Here is a 16,724-nt window from a genome sequence, read left to right on the forward strand (position 1 = left end):
TGTTAATGATAACACAGATCATTTATGCCATAAATTAAGTCTAAGTCTAACCTAACCACATTTCACATAACTTTGACAAGACTAAGCTTTGATTCGCATGAAAACGAGTGAGTTTAAGTGAGTTCTAAAGCGGTGAATTAAAAACAAGTGTACACACGTAAATGCGCGGGCGCGTACACAAAAAGAGAGAGTTTAAAATGGAGGATTACCTTAACTTTCCCGCCTGTGTCTAATCCCGTCGATCGTTCTGTCCATTACTCAATCTGCAGGAGTTAGCAGCTCCAGTCTTCTGGAAAGAGTGAATTCAAAATGGGTTATTTGAAACAACTTGACGTGGAAAACTTCAAGTCGTGGCGAGGGAAGCAAATTATCGGCCCTTTCATGAAATTTAATTGCATAATTGGCACAAATGGCTCAGGTAAGTAGGTTCTATAAACTGTCTCCAGCGAAAGCTAAAGCTAGCTGTCAATGCTAACAGGTTTTTAGCATGAAACTTAAATTGCTACATCATTTATGTGTAAATGGCTGAACAAAAATATACTTCTTGTAGTTTATGTACAATTTTATATTTATATTTAATGCCAATTTTTATATTTAGCTCAAGTGAAGAAGTTTGCTTCCATTAATGTGGTGCACCAGGTCTTGTTATGAAACGTTTATTTTTAGTTAAAAGTTTTAACCCAGTTTGAAACCCACTGTCAGATTTGCATTAACTTGGTTTTGTTAATTACAGAATAAACACTTCATTCACTGCATTTTTCAATTCAGACACTTGGAATCTTCTTAAAATAAAATTGCAGCAAATATATTCTATACATCTCTTTCCCTAACTTCTTAGAATGGTCTAACAAACTTTTTTTAAACTGTCACAACCCAATTCACAGTAAAAACCATTAGAAGAACAAATTTGTACATAATGTAACAATTAGGACTATTTTTTATTGCAATATCTGAAATTACTTTGAATAGGTAAACAATCCATTCCTGGGCAATGTTTGACAAACAAATCACAACCTAATTTAATGCATGTGTTACAAAAAAACACAACAGATAAAGAGTACTACCTCAGAAAACTCCTGGAACCCATCGTTCTTTTTAAGTCTCTGGGAATGTCTGCTGTAAAACATTTCACATTATACTAGGCAAGTCCAATGTGATGGATGCCCTGAGCTTCGCCATGGGGGATCGGGCTGCCGTCCTCCGGGTAAAGCACCTCAGAGACTTAGTCCATGGAGCCCACATTGGGCAGCCTGTGTCTGACACCACCAGTGTTGCCTTACACTACTGTGATGATGAGGACCAGGAGACCGTCTTCAGACGGAGGATCAGTGGTGAGTTTAGTTTGATGAGTGGAAATGGGTTTATATCACACTGGTGTTACTTTTTTGCAGGGGTTATCCGTCTGTCTGTCCATGAGCAGCGCAACTCAAAAGTAAAGGGTGGATTTTGAGGACATTTTCAGGAGAAGATATTAGAATTTGGTGACGATCCAGAAGCTAACCTGAATTCAGGATTTTTTTTTAAAGACTATTGTTAACCTTGAAAAATATACTGTTTGTAAACTCACATCATGTAGGTCAGTGATACTGTGAAATGAGAAACTGAGCAGCCTCTGGTGGATGTTTGCTCTCTGAGTGCTTTCTCACCTCTGCCGAGGAGATTATGATTTCTGATGCATTGGTTTATCTTTTTTTGAGCTGCATAACTCAAAAGATAAGTGGAGGATTTTGATGGCATTTTCTGTGAATGAAGGTTTGGGTTAGGGGTCTGGTTTGTTTTGGACACAAGCAAGGGCAGCTTTAAGTTAAAAAGGTTGGGAACCACTGCTTTAGTTGGCTCTCAAACTCAAGTTGAGGGAAGTAATAGATGCTGCACTGCTAAGACCTAAACCAAAACACAAAACAGAAGAGCTTTACTCTGATTAAGTTAGTTAAGTTAATAATTCACAAATATACTGCACACCATGCTTCTGTGTCTCAGTGCTCTGCATACTCCAGAAATCTGTCTGTAAAGAAATACCAGCTAACATTCAAGCTTGATTCCTATTTCTCCTCAGAAGAAATGCATTCTTGAGTGAAAACTGGTCATCTGTATTTTTCAGGTAATTCCACTGAGTATTGCATCAATGGTCGAACTGTTAGTCATGCCAAATATATAGAGGAGCTTCAAAAGATTGGCATTGTGACCAAAGCTCAAAACTGTCTGGTGTTCCAGGTAAGATGCCAGTGTATATCAGGATGGCTGTATTCCCAGTATTACAATGTACTGTGCTATTTGTTTTGTAATTAAATAATTAAATATGACAGTATGCTGCAGTGACATATACAATCATATGAGGAACTTTTCTTCACTCAAAATTATCCTGGATCGCTTCTATAAACATTATATAAACATTTAATGCAAAAACACAATGCTGGTCACCAGGGGGCAGTGGAGTCCATAGCGTTAAAGGATCCAAAGGAGAGGACCAAGATGTTTGAACTAATCAGCCAGTCGAGTGAGTATGCTGCTGAGTACGAGAAGAAGAAAATGGCACTGGCAAAGGCCAGAGAAGACACCCAGTTCCACTTTAACAAGAAGAAAGCTGCCAATGTGGAGAGGAAGCAGGTGTTCCAGGAGAAAAGGGAGGTAAGGTTGTACAAAAAAGGATATGTGTCCCGTTTCTGTTACAAAACATCTGAGAGACACCACTAATGATTTAATATTTACTGTTTAATGTTCAGAGGAGTCTCTGGATAATTATGCTGCTAGTTAAAACCATGACACTGCTGCAGTTGCTACACTGTATAACTGAACATATTTTATTTAAAAAACGATTTCTGATGAAATTAAAGAAGATGAGAAGAGAGCAACAAGGAAATTTACATTGCCTAAATCAACTGTGTGCTCCCAGGACACATATGATGAAATAAGTGGTCGTCTTGTGACTTTCGATTGAGCATTAATGTCTGTGGACTGGTAGGTACATTCCCCACCACTTTATTTTCCAGGCTGAGAAGTTCCAGGCTCTGCTGGACGACCTTCACCAAAACCGCCTGAAGCTGAGCCTGACTGAGCTCTATCATAATGAAAAGGCCATTGGCATTGTCAGTGACAACCTGGGGGAGAAACAGCAGGCTGCGACTGCTTTGAACAACAAGGTGATGACCTTGGAGCAGACTTTAAAGACCCACAAGAAGGAACATGGACGCCTAACTAGAGAGCAGCAACAAATTGAGAAGGAAATCCGGTGGGTCTGTGTGTAGAGGTTTGAAGCAGTATGTTTTCATCTTGCAGTATATTTGAGAATAATCTCTTTTTATTGGTGTGAAGTAAACATAAGTTTTGGGGATGGAGATCATCATCAACTCTGCTTTTGCGAACCATCTGTGTACTTTATACAGATTGGTAGGATGGTTATCCCTCACTTTGTATTTCTAAACTTAATATCTTTGTCCCTTTAAATTATTTTTAGCGTAGAAAATAGAAAGTTGTTCGTCGTTGTTTTATAGGTCTTGCTTGTAAAAAACATTTTACTCTCAATGCGAATTTTTGGTGAAACAAAGTTTAAATAAATGTTTTACTCACCCAGTGCCCAGGAGCATACCCTGTCACAGTTTAGGTCCCAGTACATCAGCACCAAGATGAACACCACTCATCACATGAAAAAGGCTGAGGAATTGCGCAAGGCCCTGAAGAGCAAACAGAATATGCTAGCCATGAAAAAGAAGGAGATTGCAGGGAGTCGGCAGGAGATTGATGAACTGGAGAAGACCTGGAGGAGCTATGAAAACCAGGTCCAACAGCAGGGAATCTCCAGTGGGAGGGACATTGAGCTAGGAGCAGATCAGGTGAGTATCAGATATCAACTCCTTTCACCTTGAATTAAGTTGTGTACCATATCATAGTCTACATAGAGTACACAATTTTGTGTTCATTTATGCAATCACATAATTTAAAAATAAAACCTGGAGGGTCTGATTTCCTCTTACAGTCTTTTTTTTATTTTTTATTAATCACTTGGACATTTGCATTTGTGTTAAATGCACGGTGCATACTTTCAGCTTGCTGGAAATCTTCAGGAAAAACAAAAAGAAAAGAGTGACATCCTCATTGTGTGTTTATTTTTTTGGCTACAGCTGGAGCGATACAAGGAGCTAAAGGAGCTGGCCCGAAAGCAGGGGGCTGTCTTCAGGCAGCAGGCAGAGAAACTGAATTGGGAGGTGAAAGCTGATTATGAAAATGTGGCTTTTGTCCAGCGCAGAAAGAAGGAAGTGGAGGTACTGTACGAGAAACAATTTGTGATGATACCACACACCTTTCAAGTTACAAAACACAGACTGAGATGTAGAAAGAAACACACATTTTTTTGAATCTGTGATTAATATATGTTTAATTAATCTGAAACATCACCTGCTGCAGCATGGCATCAGGAACAGCCAGAGTCAGCTGGAGGATTTGACGATTAGAGCAGAGAAACTGGAAGACTACAGCAAAACCTGCGAGTATGTCAAGATTATAACCACAATAGCACATTTTGTCACAGATGTTTACTCCATGGTGCTTTATCAGAGCAAATTAAATACTTCATCACAACGTAGCATGGCAGAAGGAAACCATGCATACATTATAAGGACACTGTATGTTTCAGGGCATCCCTTGAAGAGTATTGTCAACTGGAGAAGAGTCTGACAGCTGAGCTGCAGAGAGTTCAGCAGCGCTGTCAGGAGGTGAACCAGGAGCTGGGTCAGGTACTGGAGGAGCTGGGGAATGCTCGTCTGGACAATCAGGAGAGCAGACGCCAGCTGCAGCGCAAAGAGCTACTTAAGAAGCTCCAAAGACTTTACCCTGAATCTGTGGTGAGAGACTAATTGTTATAAGTCATTAAACTTTATATAAATTTGTTTTCAGGAAGCTGCCAGTAAAACCCTACAAGCGAAAAAGCTTATTTATTTGCTTAAAGGTGAAAAATATATGACTAAATTGCAGTACATGTATTCTGCATCCACTCCTTTATTCTGAACCAGTGTTTGACATTTTCTTGTCACAGTACGGTCGACTCTCTGACTTGTGTAGTCCCATCCATAAGAAGTACCAGCTGGCTGTCACCAAGGTGTTTGGCCACAACATGAATGCTATAGTGGTGACCACAGAGAAAGTGGCCCGCCAATGTATCTCATTTGTTAAGGAGGAGCGTTCTGAGCCTGAAACCTTCCTGCCCATTGACTACTTGGATGTGAGTTGAAACCAAAGCAAGTCCTAACTTTTTGGGGCAGTTGTAAATAGAAAACATTGAGAAATGCTGTTAAATCTGTGCAGAATGTGCTAATATCCAGCAGCAGTGGTAACCATTGCTACTATGTGCCCCAGGTGAGACCTCTGAAAGAGCGACTGAGGGAGGTGCCTGGTGCCAAGATGGTGGTGGATGTTGTCAAGATAAATGCTACCACAGGGGCAGCCCATCTGAAAAAGGTGGTCCAGTTTGTCTGTGGCAATGCCTTGGTGTGTGAGACTATCAAAGAGGCTCGGAATATGGCGTTTGGTGGAAAGGAGCGCATTAAGGTAAGCTAAGAGTAAGGAAAGTTCAGAGTATGGTCTCTGGTAGCAGGTATTTTATTAATAAGTGTTTTCTATAGACCATAGCGCTAGACGGGACGATGTTTGCAAAGTCAGGTGTGATCTCTGGAGGCTCCAGTGATCTGCGGAGCAGAGCTCGCTGCTGGGAGGAGAAGGATGTGACGAGGCTGAGGGAGCGCAAAGAACAGCTGACAGCTGAGCTACGTGTGAGTCACTGACAACGCATAACAATCACAAACAAAAGTCTTCCAATAAAATGTCCCAGCTGTAAGATTTTGGTGAAATTATTTTTCTCTGGCACAGATGGAATATAAAATACCCACTGTACCTTTAACTGTTAGTTAAGTTATTTGTCCCAGAAGGGTAACGGAGTTTCACAACACTGCACTTCACAAATTACATCTATGAAATAAGAAATATATTAACAGCTGACGGGACTGGACAGCAACAACATGGATGCATAAACAAACAAGATATGGATGTGTTATATTATAAGATATATATACACATATAAATAAAAAGGACACCAGCTGGGTTAGTGATATTTCTAATTTCTATTTTCTTTTTACTTAATTATTTTTTATTTATTTAAGTAAAGGGACATTGCACATTGATAATCATTAAAATGTAGGTTGTAGCCTGAGGCTAATTGTAGTCCCTTGGCAGGTTGATGTTATAAGGGATAAAAATGAAAATACATTCACGGAAAGAAAAACATGGGGACATGAGAGTTCACAGCATTTTTCAAAAGTTACATAAAGGAGAAAAGCTGTGCCTGTTCTGTGTATGTAACTGTATAATGCACTGAACAAGTGAGTGAGGATTGCTTACAGGACTGCGTACTTTCTTCATGATAAACAGTACTGTGTTTTTATGACAGGATCTAATGAAGCTGAAGCGGAAGGATTCGGACCTGAAACAGGTCGTTGCTCAGGCCCAGGGTGCTCAGATCCGCCTCAAATACTCCAAAAATGAGCTGGAAAACCTCCGGAAAAAAAACACCCCCAAGTGCCAAGCGGTATGATAAAATTGAATTGTTGTTGGGTTGTTGTTGATTTTTAGTGTGATTTGTGGGATCAGTGTCCTTTTGTTTTCAGTCTTTTCAGTGTATCCTGTTTCTTGAACTTTATTTTCCCTGGTTTATCCATGCTATGACGTAAGAGTTCATGACTTGGCAGTAATATTGTGTCTGTCCTGTCTCCCTGTGGTTTTCAGGAAATCTCTCGCATGGAAAGTGAAGTAGCAAACCTGGACTATCAGATCCAGATGCAGCTCGAAAGTGTGGAGGGAAAGGAGGCAGAGATGAGGAAGATCAGAGACCAGATCAACCAGGTCTGTCCCATCTGCACAGCTTCAGCAGCCCGCTCCCACATGCTGATGTGGACTTAAAACAACTTCTGTCTCCTCTGTTTCTAAAAGTTAAAATCACATAATTTAATTCACAACAATTCAATAAACACATAATGCCTCAGCACATTGTGGTAAACATAATAATTCTCAGTCAATAGTTGTTTACCTTGTGATTGGCTGTAGTGTTTGTACTTGTCAGTGATCAGTCTGATGATCTTTGTATTCAGATGGAGGACCTGGTGTTTTCTGATTTCTGTGCTGAGATCGGTGTGAACAGCATCCGGGAGTATGAGCAGGAGCACCTGAAACAGCAGGCAGAGCTTGATAAGAAACGGTACTCCAAACCATATCCACATCATTTTCTGTATTGCATATGCTAAATTTAAGCAGCCAAGTCCGTAATAAAGTTATCAGATTAAACAACTGAAAATTCAGTAATTTTTGTCTCTATATTACTGCTTATACTCCTATGCTATTTAATATTCCTGCAAGTTGTCATGCCTTTTGGAACATTAACATCTCTCTCTTCAGGCTGGAGTTTGAGAGTCAGTGTGCTCGTCTGAGTGCACAACTTGAGTATGAACAGGGACGACTGGAGCAGCAGAAGAAGCAGCTTCACAAAATGGAGGTGACCATCATGGAGGAGGAGAGAATCATGGCAGAGCAGAAAGAGGTAATCAAAACCCTTTACAATTAAAGGGCTAAGTAGAGCAGTCCGGCTGAGATTTATTTAATCTGCCACTGCATGTTTGTATTTGTCTGCAGGATGAGGAGAAGCTGCTGCTGGCAGTGGAAGAAGCTCAGGACAAACTGCTGCAGGTGGAGAATCAGCTGCTGTCTAAGAAAAGCAAAGTGGCTGCTGCCAAAGCTGAGCTGGACCAGAAAACCCAGCGCCTTCGGGAGATCAGCAAGTAAGATGGCACTGTTACGTGTGCAGTGTGTGTCTTGCGCTTGACTGCTGCATGTCTGCGACAGAGCCACTACAAAATAATACTTTTAAAAGTACTTTGTACTCAAATAAATGCAAACATTATATTGAACGAAGGGTAAGAAATACTACCAGTGATACTATTACTACTCATCACCATCACTGATTGCATAGTGTAACTATTTAGGTTGCCTATTTCAGATTGAACTTGTTTCCCCTTCAATGTTGACTTAGAAACAATCAAAATCCTAAGAATTATCCACAATTTGACACATAACACCTTTTTCCTATAACTCTTGGTTTCAGAGATTTGGTGAATTTGCAGCAGGAGGTGATGTTTGCCGAGACCACATTGGAGCAGAAACGCTTGGCCAGACACAACTTACTGCTGGCCGTCAAGATCCAGAATGTGCCCATCACTCTGCTGTCAGGGAGCCTGACTGAAATCAGTCAGGTGCAGGTAGGACAAAGAGAGGTGAAGAAGTCTTCCTAACGGCACAGATGTGTGGCTTTTAAAACATACTTATAATAATTTGAGTTAAAAGGCGGTCCAAAGACATGCACACTGCGGTCAGGATAACTGGAGACTCTAAGGCTACGGTGTATCCACACTATTATGTTTTCATTTTCAAACAAAAACACAACTGTATCCAGATGAGCATTACAGCTCTGCATCAGTACGTAAACAGACATTAACACATGACCAATGCAGACGTCTCCATTTCTGTCGTCAAGACTAAAACACAGTACTGGAATTTTTAAATGGAAACAAAGGTCAGCAGTGTCCCCCAAATCTCGGAGTTTCCGTGGATTGAAAACACCAGGGTGTGGATGGCACACACATTCTGAGCAGCATTAGTGCATTTTTTTTTAGATGAAAATGGTGTAATGTGGATGTAGCCTGGATGATAGGAGTGTGTGAATGGTTTGTTTCTGTATTGTGTCCACTGTCAGCCTCCCTCCTCCAGTGTCACCTTCAGAGCATAAGCAGGATGGATATATGATGTAATGGTGTCAGTCTGATCTGACTGTGATTTTTTTTTGCAAGTTGGACACAGAATCTGAAAGCACTTTGGCCACCACTGACATCTACGAGAGAGAAGCTCAACTAGTCATCGATTACTCCTCGCTCGGGGCAAAACTCAGGGTGAGACATCAAGCCTCACTATTCTCCTAATTCTGTCTCTGTGCTGCTATTCATTTGCATGACCAACATGAAGCAGAGGAACATGTAAGTACAGCACATGCATGCCTTCAATATTTGTGTGTTTAGAGTTTGCAGACAGAGGAGGAGGTGGAGGCTCACCTGGAGAAGCTGAAGGCTTCAGTGTCCTCCATCGAAGGAGTGCTGCATCACACAGCCACCCCCAATCTGAAAGCTCTGGAGAGGATGAGGGAGGTGAGGTACAAGTTACAGGGAGTGACAGAAGGTAAACAAACACTTTTATTGAAACATTACATTCTTTCATAAAGCCAACATACCTGTTACTTTATGTTGTCATAACGCTGCGTTGTTACCTCCTCTTTACTCAGCCTTCGAAGCGTGCTCCAGCGCAGCCAGAAGGTGCTACCAGGAGTTTGAGAAAATCAAAGCACAGCGTTGCCGGACCTTCAGCCAGTGCTTTGAGCATGTGGCGATTGTGATCGAGCAGATCTATAAAAGAATCTGCAGGAACCGCAGTGCTCAGGTGAAGCAACAAAATCCCATTCTGAACACTAGTGTATGAAGTACATGAACCTAAATCCACACCCTGTGATCTATACCGGCCTCGCATGAATGGAACTTTTGAGTTCAGCTATGCCATAAACAGTACAACTGGACATTGCAGATGATGAGAGTATCATTTTATTTTCCTAAAATTACCCTCTTTTAGCTTTCGTACAGCCAAAAACTTCACTTGTTGAAAATGTCACGAAATGCCACGTCTCAGAAAGAGAAATGGAATTTGTCTGCTGTGTATTCTTCAGGCCATTCTGAGTGCAGAAAATGCAGAGGAACCGTACCTCGGAGGCATCAATTACAACTGTGTGGCACCGGGGAAACGCTTCATGTCCATGGACAATCTGTCTGGCGGAGAAAAGGCCATCGCTTCTCTGGCGCTGCTGTTTGCCTTTCACAGGTGAAACCTGAGAGTTCAACAACGCTGCAACAGAGACTACAGTTTACACTAGATTACGATAAGAGAAGGAAAATATACAACGAAATAAAAATGTTTTGCTTGTGTCATTTCTCTCAAGTTTCCATCCTGCTCCTTTTATCGTCTTGGACGAAGTGGACGCAGCCTTGGACAACACTAACATCGGCAAGGTAAGTTTCCTTTAATCTGGAAAATGAGCGTTGTGGCCAAAGAGGCAGGAAGAGATAGAGATTTTATGATTATTTAAATATCAATAACCCTATTGAATAGAATTCATTCTACCCTCTGATTAGCAAGAGTTGTGTCAGGCAGGAGTGAGAATTGCAGGCTACGTCGTGATAACAATATGCAATACATGGCCACCAATAAAGATAACATTGTGAGACAAACATTAATCAATAATCTATATATACAGTATATATCTTACAGTACAAATATCTGTCGAATTTGAAGTACAAAACATGAAAACATGAACATCTTCCTTGTTACGCATTAAAAACAAAAGGTAGAAATCCGCTCAACTAATGAAGGTTTCATCATCTTATTGTCGTCAAATAGTGTGCAGTAAAACCTTGTGTGGATTTCGGTTTGCGTCTGCAGGTGACCACGTTCATCAGGGAGGAGTCCAAACACAACATGCAGATCATCGCCATCTCTCTGAAGGAGGAGTTTTTCTCCAAATCAGACGCTCTGTTGGGAGTCTATTCAGATGTAACGAGCACGTCAGAAGTCAGAGCAACTTTTTTTCCTTTTTTAAATAACAGTTACTAAATAGTTTTTATCCCCTTCCTCACAGTTTGACGAATGCATGTTCAGTGGCATTCTGAGCCTGGACCTTCGACCCTACCCTCTGGCTGAGGAAGACAATGGGAAAACGGCCGACAAGGAGGAGAGAATGGTTGTAACCCAGGAAGCAAGTAGCCTGCGTTCACCTGCATGAAAAAAGCCACATTATCTTCAACTTTGAACAGGCATAGAGGCAAAAATAGTTACTATAAAAGAAACAATACTTTTATACGTTTTAGTACGCTTTTACATCACCTTTTATCACTTTGCATGTTTCAGAGTTCCTCAGCTGTTCTTATTGGCAGTGTGTGTTTTGCCTTGTTTGTAAATCCTGAAGCAGGGATTATAATCTCACAGACAGCCTTGAAAACTTTGGTGATAACATTACAGAACTTTAAGTTACAGAATTTAAAGAAGAGTTTAATGTTAATGTTATTCAAGGGTGATGAATGTTGCTACATTAGTGCGTTGTTTGTTACTTGTTTTATACGTTTTATGCTGTATTTAAATGTGCTGTTCATTAAACCTGAGTTGAAGATACGTTTTGATGTGTGCGTTACTTCCAGAATTAGGAAAAACTAATTTAAAACTACATTAATGTTTTTTTGCAGCTCAGGAACTTGAATTAGGATTCTTGTTTTCCATAATAACAAAATATGCAACAATCAAATATACAGCAGGGATCAGGTGAATTGATTTTCACTACTAAAGATAAATTAATGTTTGGCCAAGGATGCTGCACGTCACTGCAGCATAACTGTAAACTGTAGTTACTAACTAACTAAAGTTTACAGTTATGTGTATGGACAGTTTATGAAGTGCTGTGGCTTGTAACAAGATGTGGACACTCTTTATTTTGTAGTACCTAGTGTGTATTTGTTAGTAGAGGGTCTGCACACATTAACAATTAAAGCATAACCTTGTCAACTTTAATATTCAACATGTACAGTTAGAGTCAGAACACATGATAAAATCAAAAGAAGAGAAGTAGAAAACAGTGTACATACAGTATATATAACAAAAAAAAAGGTTCACCTAAACTTAAACCTATCTTATCTTAACATGGCGTTGTTATTGGAAATGCGAGTGGTTCACGACGGGCATCTAAAAAAAAAAAAAAGGGAAAAATCTACTTTAAACTTGTACAACAGAACGTCTCTTTCTCTGGACCTAAAGAGAAACTAGCAAAGTTAATGGAGCAGTCCTGAGGAGGTGTAATCATTGGCATAGATGTATACAGTATATATATAGTGTGTATATAATGCATGGAAACAAAAGTTTTGTGGAGTTTCGTTGAGAGCACAAATCTGTTGCCAAAAAAACAAAAAAAAAAGTCAAGAAAACAAAGGCCACTGAGCAGCCTCCACTATGTACACTAATATGTGCATTTCCATCATAAACAAATCCAAACAGGCAATATTTAATGAGCTGCGGGTATAAGGTCTGTCCCTTTAGCAAGGTCTATTAAATGCAGATAGTTTGGAAACTAAACAAAAACTATACTAAATATAACAGATACATCTAAGAGTTACTTAAGAAAACTACAAGGGAAAGAAAAGAAAGAAAAGATTCCTCAACTGTGTGTGTATGTAGTCTTGATATCATCGTCATATGAAAATAAAACATGACAACTATGGGAAGGTTTTAGCAAAGGTTCAAATGTGTGTGGCACAGTGTGCCCATTTCTAACTGAAATGGCTCAGACCTGGACTTTGTGATGAATGGATGAAAAACAGAGAGAGTTGTGGGTATATTTTTAGCATAACCAAAGTAAAAAAAAACAAAAATATGACCGGAGAGCGGGGTTCAGGTCTATGACGACACCCACCACTTACATCACAATATAAAACATGTTTAATACTTACTGTAACGTGTGAAGCTGTGACACCAGTGAGGCTTTTGCATAATCTCTTTTATTTTAAATAAGAAACGCACACTACCATTACACTACACTGGCTGCTGATACACAAAATCCACCTGTACGGGTCATGGCATCTATGACCTCACACGTCACCTTTTTATAAAACTAAACCTGCGACACTGTAAACTATCACTAAAGGCCCGGTCACACCAGCATTTTACATGTTTTATCTGACTCATGTTGTCCTGTAGGAGTCAATGACAGACAACAGCTCGCTGCAAAATAAACCCTTGACTTACTTTGGACACCTGACTTGAGTTGAATCCACGGCATTTGTCTGTTTTTTTTAACCCTGTGTTGATGTTTTCCAGTCATTTCAGTGAGATTAAAAATCTTTTACAGGTTGTTCTTGGCCAAGATAGGAAGGTTTGAGTTTGGGATTGTTCAATTTGTATTCAAAACGTCAACTTCATTACTTGCAAGGTCTCAAACTCGCTGCCCGTTATTTCTCAATGTCGTTTTTATGAATAGATTCATTTTGCATCATAAACGTGTTTATATTATGAATATTTATCAATCCCTATCAAAACAAACACTTTTATTTTGAAATGATGTGAAATATCATTTCAAAATATTTGCTCAAAACATTGGGTTTTTTTCCTCACTTGACCGCCCCCTACTGACCAAACTCGACACTCGGTGACTGCCAGAGTTTGAGACCTCTGACCTAGTCACCGCTGTTGCCTAGTAACCACATTTTCGAACATTAAGCAGGCCGTGTTCAAAACCTCCCTTGTCGTAAACACATTTGGCACCAGTCAACCTAATGGAACATTTCTCAAAAGAAGCATTTGCTAAAAGTAACTTGATGTTTGCTGTATTTTTTTGAGCCACAGGTGTGACGTGGGCCTAGATTCCACACGACCTCGTCCACTGTGCCGCCTGCTTTCCGTTACTGTGCCTTCCCTCACCTACACTCTGCCTTCTTCTAATAACTTTCACCAAGGTCTTTCACCATTTGAGCCTTTTAAAGTGTTTACACTTGTTTTACCTTAGAGAACAATAGAAAAGAGAGCATCGAGGGAAGCAAATCTACGAATATCTAGAGAGGGTATGAGGACTACATGTGTACAAATGGCTATGCATGGTCCCTGCCACGAGTTTATTCAGTACTGTAAGCTCAGGAGGATCTCAGGCTTCTCCTCATTGTCAGGAAAATATAGGAAAATAGAGACTTTCACAGACACATGCATTCCTCGGGAAAAGACTTCTTAACGTCTCCAGAAACATAGTAAAACCCTGCAGAGAAACACGTGTGTGGGATGTTGTGGGTACTTGCATGTCTCAGTGTGTGTTTAATGGTGTGTGTGTGTGTGTGTGTGTGTTGTGTGTGTTCTGAGGGTCACAGGAGACGTGAGCTTCAGGCAGAATGAAGAAAAAACTGAGTTGGTGTAAAACTGAGGGGGACAGGTGATGTCTCTCTCTTCAAAAGATCTTCCCTTTCTTCTTGTTCTTTTCCATCGTCCTGTGCAACAAACAACCAGAGGAAGTGCAAACAAGATCAGAGTCAGAAGAAGTTTTCACATGTTTGCAAAGGTTTTTGTTCTTTAGTGCTTAAAGGACATGGAGAGCGAGTATAACCAAACGTTTTAGTGTAAAAGAGGCATATGATACGATGCTGATATATTCCCTCTCTGTCGCCCAGAATAAAATAAGGCGACACAGATTATTCGATAACAAGTACAAAGTACAAAAATACAAAGTCACTGTCAGTCGTAAACATCAAACATGTTTCATGCTTACGATGTGAAATCGGGACCTAAATATGGTCAATTATTCTCCAGTGTGGGCCAGACTTTAGTAAAACCGTTACATGCTCAAAATGAATGCATCCATTTTCTTCTTCTATATCTAATTATTATTCTTTGTCATATATAATAATTCAGACTGTTGCCTGAATATTTCCAATGCAACGAGTGTTCAAAAGTGTGTGTGTGTTTACTGACTTGGAGGCGTCCAGTTTCTGCTGCTCGAGGATCCTCTGCTGAGCCTCCCAGTTGGCCTTCTCGTCCTCAAACACTCGTCTCTTCTCCTCCAGCTCTTTGTACTGAGCCTCCAAGTTCCTTTTCATCTGTTCGTGGCGCCGCTCCAGCTGAGGGTGTCAAGACATTTTATGCATTCACGAAAAAAACATCTCCACCCTTCCACAAACGCATTGAGGGTTCAGAGAAACACCATAAACCCACCTCAGCCTCCGAGTCCTTTAGTTTCTGCTTCTTCTCCTTCACCTTCATCTCGAACACCTGCTCCATTTCGGCCTCCATCTTCTTCATTTTCATCACGTGCTCCCGCCGCTCCTCCTCCATCTGTGCCAGGGGACTCCTGTGGAGCACAGAAATGAGCTGAATTGGCGGCCAACGTGGTTGCTGCGCGGAGTCTGTTTGACGAGCAAGCTGTTTCTGGCATTTAGAAGTAGACATTTTCTCTCCGTCTCAAACCATATCGTAGCCTTTTTGTGACTCAGCTGCTGCACGCATGAGCTTGTTTTTGCACTCACTGTCCAACAGAGCAACAAATAAACACTTCTATAAGTCCGGCGTCGTGTTGTGTGTCGAGTTAATGGCCTGTGGCCGTACTTAGTGAGCTGCCCCTTGGTCTTGGAAGTGTCCACTCCATTGCAGGTGACGGCCGCGAGTTTCTTACTGCGGTAATTCTCATAGTGGACGTTGTTAGTGACGTCCTTCAGATCCTGCATGTGAGTCCTGTGGAAAAACGCGGGGAAAGAACAAGACATTTTAAACCAAGCGGGAGGCTAAAGTCAGGTATTACAAGTAGAAGCTAAACCTGATATTGGATTTAAACAATAACCGTTTAGATTTGAGACATTTATTGACTGTAAAGTGTAAAGTAATGTGGCTAAAGTGCATTTTTATGAGTCTTGAGTTTGGGGGAAAAGCCCCAGCCTGCCTCACCTGATGAGCATGTTGCGCAGCACAGTGAAGTCACAGTGTTCGCCGTTCTCCACTGAAACACAAAAGGGGAAGAGGAAAACAGAGACACACACAAATTATACAAATGAAAATGATTGCACGTGGACACTTCTCGTAGTAACAATCAGTATCATCACTATCTAGTCTCAAAGGGAAACTGTACTTTGTGGATCTGCACTTCTAAGGGAGTGTACACATTTTGCTAAATGAAGGAAATAAAAGTGTGTTTATAAGGAACGGCATTCCCAACTCAAACATGTCGTGTGTCTTTGGGCAGTAAAATCAACACAGCTGTCGTGTGCGTTATTTACAAGATAAACATTAATACACACACAAATATAGAAGCAAAGCAACACCTGGTTTGAAACATTCAAAAGTTTATTCATTCAGTCTTTCTTTCATTCATTCATACATTAGTTATGGGGGGAGGGTCAGTCGAGTTCAGGCCTGTTACATTAGCAGTTGTTGTAGCACATTCAAAAAAAACCATAGCAATAACAAAGAGACGTCAGGCCATGATCATATAGGATGTTTTTTATGTGTGTGGAGAAGTGCTCACTACACCCACTGTACCAATGTCCCTGGACATGAGGCAGCAATGGACTTCAGTGTAGGAGAGTGAGTGGTGAGTCTGTCTAACAGCAAGATACAGCCGGGAACAGATTACAAGATGGTGCACTCCAAAAGCTACAACTACTGCGAGTCAACATGCCCTGGAAACGCCAAGCGTTAGACCAATCTATTAAAAGTATGTCCTCTTTCAAAGCATTTGTTTCCTGTCTCACACTCACTCATGCTACTCAGACAACCAGAAGTGGAGTTATTTTATGTCTCGGGTCCAAAACACTGACCCCAGTCTAGTCCCTCCAACACTGTCACTGCCACTGCCTCCATCTTACCCAGCAGCTTATATCTGCTGGTTTGTCATAAAGCAGCTACGTCTGCAAAAGGTTCATCAGATTTCCAGCTGCTAGTGAACACCACATGCATGAGACTGAACAGGAAAGTCCAGGCCATGAAACCACGACCATAATACAAGAGAAACGGAACATCTTCGCTCACTTGTGCACGAGTTAGACTACTTTCTCTATCTGACCTCCTGTCACTACTGAGGC

At 40.8% G+C, this 16,724-nt stretch overlaps 2 protein-coding genes and 1 long non-coding RNA gene across 6 annotated transcripts in view; 1 reads left to right on the forward strand and 2 right to left on the reverse strand.

The window, feature by feature from the left end:
• Nucleotides 1-277: 277 nt before the first annotated feature.
• smc1b (structural maintenance of chromosomes 1B) lies at nucleotides 278-11,298 on the forward strand. The gene is made up of 25 exons (XM_044036477.1): nucleotides 278-418; nucleotides 1,143-1,331; nucleotides 2,102-2,214; nucleotides 2,425-2,628; nucleotides 2,991-3,229; nucleotides 3,572-3,830; nucleotides 4,119-4,259; nucleotides 4,402-4,484; nucleotides 4,631-4,838; nucleotides 5,030-5,215; nucleotides 5,350-5,541; nucleotides 5,616-5,762; nucleotides 6,437-6,574; nucleotides 6,772-6,888; nucleotides 7,134-7,240; nucleotides 7,438-7,579; nucleotides 7,672-7,817; nucleotides 8,141-8,294; nucleotides 8,883-8,981; nucleotides 9,108-9,264; nucleotides 9,368-9,522; nucleotides 9,803-9,954; nucleotides 10,073-10,142; nucleotides 10,573-10,683; nucleotides 10,769-11,298. Exons 1-25 carry the CDS (start codon nucleotides 310-312, stop codon nucleotides 10,910-10,912), a joined length of 3,762 nt encoding a protein of 1,253 aa, XP_043892412.1. The 5' UTR covers nucleotides 278-309; the 3' UTR covers nucleotides 10,913-11,298.
• Nucleotides 6,160-9,348, reverse strand: LOC122776101. The gene is made up of 3 exons (XR_006361165.1): nucleotides 9,141-9,348; nucleotides 7,073-7,208; nucleotides 6,160-6,968 (listed from the first exon to the last, which is right to left on the reverse strand). It is a non-coding gene; the product is annotated as an uncharacterized LOC122776101 (long non-coding RNA).
• A 367-nt stretch (nucleotides 11,299-11,665) lies between the features above and the next one.
• The window catches only part of LOC122776084 (septin-7-like), a 34,974-nt gene continuing 29,915 nt past the window's right edge, over nucleotides 11,666-16,724 (reverse strand). For all 4 annotated transcript variants that reach the window (XM_044036449.1, XM_044036447.1, XM_044036448.1 and 1 more), the window contains 5 exons: nucleotides 15,592-15,643; nucleotides 15,256-15,381; nucleotides 14,866-15,001; nucleotides 14,626-14,771; nucleotides 11,666-14,144 (listed from right to left, as the gene is read on the reverse strand). In XM_044036449.1, the coding sequence (XP_043892384.1) occupies nucleotides 14,105-14,144; nucleotides 14,626-14,771; nucleotides 14,866-15,001; nucleotides 15,256-15,381; nucleotides 15,592-15,643 (500 nt within the window). In that variant the 3' untranslated portion in view covers nucleotides 11,666-14,104. The remainder of the gene's footprint in view (nucleotides 14,145-14,625; nucleotides 14,772-14,865; nucleotides 15,002-15,255; nucleotides 15,382-15,591; nucleotides 15,644-16,724) is intronic.

Source organism: Solea senegalensis, linkage group LG10, assembly GCF_019176455.1.
Source record: "Solea senegalensis isolate Sse05_10M linkage group LG10, IFAPA_SoseM_1, whole genome shotgun sequence".
NCBI classification, from domain to species: Eukaryota; Metazoa; Chordata; class Actinopteri; order Pleuronectiformes; family Soleidae; genus Solea; species Solea senegalensis.